Source organism: Triticum dicoccoides, chromosome 6B (assembly GCF_002162155.2).
Source record: "Triticum dicoccoides isolate Atlit2015 ecotype Zavitan chromosome 6B, WEW_v2.0, whole genome shotgun sequence".
In the NCBI taxonomy this organism is placed as follows: Eukaryota; Viridiplantae; Streptophyta; class Magnoliopsida; order Poales; family Poaceae; genus Triticum; species Triticum dicoccoides.
The window spans coordinates 675202979-675210039 of record NC_041391.1 but is presented as its reverse complement, the minus strand read 5'-3'; the positions used below and the strand labels follow the sequence as shown (position 1 = coordinate 675210039).

Below are 7061 nucleotides of genomic sequence, written 5' to 3'. Positions count from 1 at the left end.
AGAGGCATTAGTAACGACCCTTTAGTCCCGGTTCAAAAACCGGGACTAAAGGGCCTTACCAACCGGGACAAAAGCCCCTTTATCTACTAATGTTATACACTTGAGAGAAGTTGCATATCTAGATGTTATCCTTCTTTCATGTCCACCTTGTCTTTCTTATGTTATTTCTTTGGTGGCTCCCTGAAAGCTTTTGCCTTGAGTGTGTGTCCTCTATCGTTGCATCTTGATGCACTCTTGTGCGGTGAAGATTATTTTCCTCTTGCTTATCTTTACGAGGCTTAATTGGTATCCCTCGTCTTGATGAGCCTCTCTTCGTCTATCTTCACCACGGGTTGTCACAAGCATAGGTTCTCTATTTTCTTATTAGTAAGCTTGTGAACCCATTTGCCAGTTGTGTATGGGAATGATAGGTCTTGCACCGTGTGCCTCATTCTTTCAAGACTTTATTGATGCTTAATGCTCATCCGTACATTAGTCTTCTCAAGTGCATTGCCTTGACTCACACACATCATTTTGGTTGAGCCCATTCTTAAGTTGCCTCTTTTACTTGTTGCTCAACCATGTGTTTGTTGCAAGTACTAGGCTTTGTTTCCTATATGCTCACTTGCACTTGTTGTAAGTTTCTATTGATTTTGAGGGAGCTATGATCCTATTTTGTGCACTTTGTATCCAAATACAAATATTCTTATGTGTGCACAAATCACGGGGAGCTTCTCTAGTTTCTTTATAACACTCCTTTGCTCATATCATAATATCCTTTATTCATCTGGCTCGTAGGATCTTTGGTCTAGTTGTTTCAATTGACATCCTTTGATTGCTTGCTTCCATTGGTATATTTTGATTGCTTGATTGCTTGTGTCTCTCTTTGTTATGTCCTTGTGGCATATCATTCTTTAGCAATCTTTGTGCCTCAATATAGTTTGTGTTCCTCCAAGTATTTACCGTTGGATATGTGTATTGCATTCCACTCTCTTGTGAAGAAATACACAATTTATGGAGGACCACAATTTATATTGGTCTTCTTAGCTTTTCGCCCATTTTGGCAATCGATGCCAATGGGGGAGAAGTTTCAGAGAGTTTTGTGGAGAAGTTTGGAGAGTTATCTCTTCTTTCTTTGGTTTTGTTCCTTAGCATTTGCATCTCATATGCATGCACTATCGGTTGTTGCATTGCATAGTGAAACATAATTACTTATATAAACTCTCTTGAAAGTGATTGTCATCAATTACCAAAATGGGGGAGATTGAAAGAACATGCGGTGCCCCCATGTTTGGTTTTGGTAATTGATGACGATCTCTATGGACTAATGGTTGTCTTGAGTTATATTTGAAGGATTTGTCCATAGGCTTTTCTTGAAGTCCATGTGTTGGTTTCAAGGAGTTTATGAGTTGACCAAGGTGCTATTAAGGAATCATCCAAAGATTGGTCATGTGAGTGTTGAGCTTATTGCAAGCATGTCTTGAAGAAGAAGATTGTGTGATCATTGATGTTTACCTTCAAGACATCATCCAAATGAAGAGAGTTGGAAAGATTCAAGGTTGATCAAGACTAAGTCAAGAGTGAATCAAGTTGATCAACTCACAAAGCGTAGAAGATGTACCGAGAGGGATCAAGTGATCCCATGGTATGGTAAGCATTGTCCATTGCACTTTGTGTACTAACCCATGGTCTATGTGAGATTTCTATGTGGGGTTAGGTACATGTCCATGGGCTTGCTCAAGAGGCAAATATCATACAACCCATGGAAAGGATGACATCAAGTGGTGATCGTCATCAAGATTGCCGTGTGCAAGTTCAAGTGGAGCATCACGAAGAGATCAAGTGCTTGAATCTTGCCATCCATTGTGGTGTCAATGGACTTGTGAAGATGTGCCTAAGAGTGGCTCACCCATAGTGGACTATGGGGGAGCAATCATCTAGTCTTCATCGAGCCAACGCAATCAAGAAAGGTGGTCCAACTTGAGGGAGTCAAGATCGTCTTCATCTAGCTCAAGTGGACCATGTGCAAGGCAAAGGTTTGCCCTTGATAGGTTTTCTATTTTACCGGCCTCGTGGTGGTAGTTGGGAGACCGAGTTATAGGATCGTTTGCCGTACTATCAAGGGGGGCTCTCAAGTTGGTAGCTTGATCGTATCGTTAGTAGAGAGCTCAAACCATTGCATCCTTGCATCATGTTTCTTGGTTCTTGTTTGGTTATCTTTGTGAGTCTTAGAGCTTATGGTCATCTTGATGACACGCTTGAGTTCATCGAAAATGGAGTTCACATGCGTCTTCTATGATGTTTTCGGTGTTGGAGGTTTTATCGGTCTTATCTAAGGAAGGGTTCTCACCATTTTCTTATGGGACTTTTATCATTTGCTTATTCTTGATATTTATATCAAGATTGTGTTAGCCCATGTCATTAGCTTTCCAATAAACTTGGTTTCGTTCAATTCGGAGTCCGTTTGCAAAAGTTGTGGCTGTTTTGGTAAAGGCTGCAGCGGTACTACCGCGACTAGAGCGGATGTAATTTTTTACTACCGCTCTGGAGCGGTACTACCACGGATCCTGAGCGGTAGTACCGCTCGAGAGCAGTACTACCGCGGCTCCTAAGCGGTAGTACCGCTCCGGACCAAAATCTCGTGTTTTGCTCAGCGGAAGTAGGCACAGAAGTATTTTTTTAGTACCGCTCGCAAGCAGTAGTACCGCTACCATTTGAGGTAGTACCGTGAGGACGAGCGGTAGTACCGATCCGGCGGTTCTACTGGCCTTTTGCCTCCTCGCTGTTGTTTTTCAGAGGGGTACTACCGCCCTAGCGGTAGTACCGCTCTGTGCAGGCTGTGAGCATAACGGTTGGATTTTCCCCACCTATAAAAGGGGGGTCTTCTTCCCCATTGAACTTTATCCTTTGAGCTCGTGTTCTTCCCCCATTGTTGACCTTCTCCGAGCTTGCTATCTCTCAATCCCTCCATGGATTCTTGCTAGTTTTTTAGGGAAAAGAGAGAGGAGATCTAGATCCACGTTTCCACCAATCACTTTCTCCTCTATGTGAGGGGAACCCCTTGGATCTAGATATTGGAGTTCTTGGTGTTCTCCTTCTTGTTCTTCCTCTCATTTTCCTCCCTAGCATTAGTTGCTTCGGTGGGATTTTGGAGAGAAGGACTTGGGCACTCCCCGTGCCCTTGCCATTGCATTTGGTGCATCGGTTTGAGTTCTCCACGATGATACGTGGAAGTTTCAAGTTGAGAAGCTTATTACTCTTGGGTGCTTGGTGCCCTTGAGCTTGTTCCTCTTGGGTGCTTTGGCGCCCTAGACGGTTGGTGGTGCTTGGAGCTCAATCATTGTGGTGTAAAGCTCTGGGCAAGCGTCGGGGTCTCCAATTAGGTTGTGGAGATCGCCCCGAGCAATTCGACGGGTACCGGTGACCGCCCCAAGGATTGCCAAAGTGTACGGGTTCGGTGACCGCCCCCAACGGTCGCCATTTGTACGGGTTCGGTGACCGCCCTCAAGGGTCCCTTAGTGGAATCACGGCATCTTGCATTGTGCGAGGGCGTGAGGAGATTACGGTGGCACTAGTGGCTTCTTGGGGAGCATTGTGCCTCCACACCGCTCCAAACGGAGATTAGCATCCGCAAGGGTGTGAACTTCGGGATACATCGTCATCTCCGTGTGCGTTGATTATCTCTTACCCGAGCCCTTTACTTATGCACTTTACTTTGTGATAGCCATATTGTTCTTTGTCATATATCTTGCTATCACATAGTTACTTATCTTGCTTAGCATAAGTTGTTGGTACACATAGGTGAGCCTAGTTGTTTTAGGTTTTGTGCTTGAGAAATTAGCCGCTAGGTTTATTCCGTATTTGTTCAAGCCTAAACCGTAATTATTTTAAAACCCCTATTCACCCCCACCCTAGGCGACATCCACGATCTTTCAATCGCCGGCGGCGCGATAGCCGTCTCCCAGTACACTGCGGCACGGCGGTCATTAGGAGCCCAGTAGTTCTTGTACTTGCACCACTTGTTCCTCTGTTTAGCGTCGTCGGAGACGGCCTGATTCATGGCCCAGCTAATGATGTCAAAAGCCATCGCGCCCTTCGCTGGGTCAGGAATCAGCGTCTTCAACTCTTCTGCAGGGGCCTTCATGAGCACTGCATTAGATTTCTTCTGCATGTCAGGCATGGAGCCGAAGTTCAAGGACACTTTCATGGTGTTCTCGAACTTGGTGCGGTCATCAACCGACCACCCTAGGAAGAAGGCCCTCCAGCCAATACCCCATGGGAAGGGGTTGGCGTTGGCGTTGGAGCTGGAGCTAGAGCTCATGGCGATGGGGAGGAGGAAGGTTGACAGTGAGAGAAGAGAGGGCGTGGTAAGTAGTGTTGGGTAGGGTGAGTAAATATAGGGGCGATGGAGATGAGGAGAAGAGTGACAGTCATGCCGTTTTAACTACATGCTCTTCAGTAAGACATGAACTATGTGTCGTGCCTAACTCCATGAATTATGTGCAGATCGAGGAGAGCAATGAGATGCTCCCGGCCCTTGACAACAAGGTCAAACAGCCCCTTCACCCAATGCCAGACGAGGTTGTGCTACCGCCCACCACCAAGGAAGACCCGAAGACGCCTGAAGATGGCGACGACGAAGGCATGAAGGAGCCCCGCAGCAACAAGCGCCGGAACTACGGCCACTATTATCAGGAGGATGGCCGAAGACGCCTGATTTTGTCGTTCATTGGGGCCTTCATATCAGGTGAACAAAGCAGATGTAACACCAATTGATCTGCTGGTACTGGTGCAAGCGAGTCAAGTTCAAAACGTATGTATACAAATACTACATTCCCCACATTCGCAGTAAATGAAAAGACCGGGGCTTTTAGGTTTGAATTCGCGTGGAGAATTTAAGTTTTGAATTTGCGCCGAGAATCTAGCCGGCACGCTTTTTGCACATCCACCTGGGTTGGTGTCGTCTTTCTGGCGGCCCATTCCTCCAGTTTTGTGATGCGGATGTTTTGAGGAAATTGCCCAATCAGTGCAGCAGTGTATAGACGTATAGTGCAGGGCAAATATTCTGAACAATGCGCGCGCTACAAGTTTTTTTTTTTTTTTGAAGATCGTCAAATAGTACTGCTAGCCAATTCAGAACCGCCGAAAATCCCCCTGGACATGGACAGAATGAGAATCCGATCGAAACCAGGGACGTGATTACTGCACCCAATTCTTACTTTCAGGCTTGACCCGTCTTATTGCCCAGCAGCACACGAATTAATCCGTCCAGATTGGCCTCCGCGGGGCCACCTGGCAGCGTCGCCAGCGCGGCCTTCTGCTTCCACTCCGTGGCGCGCTGGCGCATCTCCTCCCCCTTCTCGCCCTCCATGGCCTCCCGTATCATCGCCGCCACCTCCGCCCGCCGCACCTCGCCGCCGATCTCCATCCCGACGTCCCACTCCGTGCGCTTGTACCGGCAGTTGGTCTGCTGCTCCGCGAAGAATGGCCAGCTCAGCATCGGCACGCCGGCGCAGAGGCTCTCCAGCGTGGAGTTCCACCCGGAGTGCGTGAGGAACACGCCCACGGCCTCGTGCTCGATCACCACCTCCTGCGAGCACCACGTGGTCAGAAGGCCGCGGCCCTCGATGGCGGCCTGGAACTCCGGCGGGAGCACCGCCGCGTCGCCCTTGACGAGGTCGGGCCGGACGTTCCACAGGAAGGGGTAGCCGCTGTTGGCCAGCCCCCACGCGAACTCCAGCATCTGCTCGTTCGTCATCACGGTGATGCTGCCGTAGTTCACGTACACGACGGAGCGCGCCGGCCGGCCGTCGAGCCACTCGATCAGGCCGCCCTGCTCCTTCCACAGGTTGGACCCGACGCCGACGTCGAGAGGGGACCCCGCGGGGACGAGCCGGCGGACCTGGAGGAGGAGCGGGCCGAGGGCGTAGACGGGCGGGAGGATGGCCCGCATGGCGTCGAGCGCCGGCTTCTCGAGGTCGTCGAAGGTGTTGATGATGACGGCGTCGGGCAGCGTCAGACGCGCCGACTCACGGATGAGGAAGTTGAGCATGATGTCGTCGCGGTCCGTCGTGCGGATGAAGCTCGGGAAGTCGCGCAGCTGGAAGCCGTCGCACATGCCTGGGACGCCGTCGACGACCGTGTCCAGGTACCCATCCGTGAGCTGCGCCTCGTCCTTGAGCGGCACAAGCCCGTCCTCGACGAGCTGCTTGTAGTGGTTGTACGCCATGAACCCGCATGCGCTGGCCGTCCAGAGCGCGGCGCACGGCACGCCGATCTCCTTGGCGGCCTCGTAGGCCCACGACATGACGCCGTCGCAGAGGACGCATGTCACCGGCGGCGAGCCGGAGGCGGGGCCGTTGAGGCGGGCGAGGATGGCGCTGAGGTGGGGCAGGCAGGTGGTCATGGTGGAGCGGCAGAGCGCGGGGATGTCCTGGGTGGCGTCGGGGTCAGATGGCGGCAGGCCGTCGGGGATGGCGGCGAAGTCGAAGCCCGGGCAGGCGTCGAACGCGACCGGACCGCGCGACTTGAGGAGGCGCGCGTAGTTGAACTCGGTGAGGACGAAGGTGACGTGGAAGCCCCGGGCGTGCAGCAGCTTGGCCACCTTGAGCATGGGCGTGATGTGGCCCTGCGCCGGGTACGGGACGCACACCGCGTGCGGCTTCTGCGCCGGATCGGTGGACGCCATGGCCATGATCACCCGACTCGACCAGTGGCACAAACAAATCACGCCAGCAAGTGATCTAGTATCTGCTAATCGACTTGCTGCTAACTACTGTGATTTGTGGCAGCAGTGATGTAAACTGCAGAGTTGAACTCGTACTTATAGGGGCGGCTAAGCTCAACCGTTGGATGGTTTATACTTAACAAGTTATACAAGTATCGCTTGTGATGCGGGGCCTCCATGTGCGTCGCCATGAGAGGCAGGGCGGCAGGCAAAGTTGACGCAGCTTGTTTTTTGCGAAAACAAAATCTTGATTGGGTCTTGGGCTTCCTGATCTTTGGGGCACGAAGCGCATGGCCGGTTGATTGTTTACGGCGGCTCATGGAGCGCATGGCCGGTTATTTATGCTGGTCGCCAC

At 51.0% G+C, this 7061-nt stretch overlaps 1 protein-coding gene across 1 annotated transcript; it reads right to left on the bottom strand.

Annotated features, from left to right (window-relative positions):
• Nucleotides 1-5040: 5040 nt before the first annotated feature.
• Nucleotides 5041-6784, bottom strand: LOC119320328 (7-deoxyloganetin glucosyltransferase-like). Its single transcript, XM_037594434.1, has one exon. It carries the CDS (start codon nucleotides 6671-6673, stop codon nucleotides 5201-5203), a length of 1473 nt encoding a protein of 490 aa, XP_037450331.1. The 5' UTR covers nucleotides 6674-6784; the 3' UTR covers nucleotides 5041-5200.
• Between the last annotated feature and the right edge of the window lie 277 nt (nucleotides 6785-7061).

Excerpts from the sequence above, each read along its gene's own strand:
- LOC119320328 (XM_037594434.1), bottom strand. The coding sequence starts at position 6,673 with ATGGCCATGGCGTCCACCGATCCGGCGCAGAAGCCGCACGCGGTGTGC.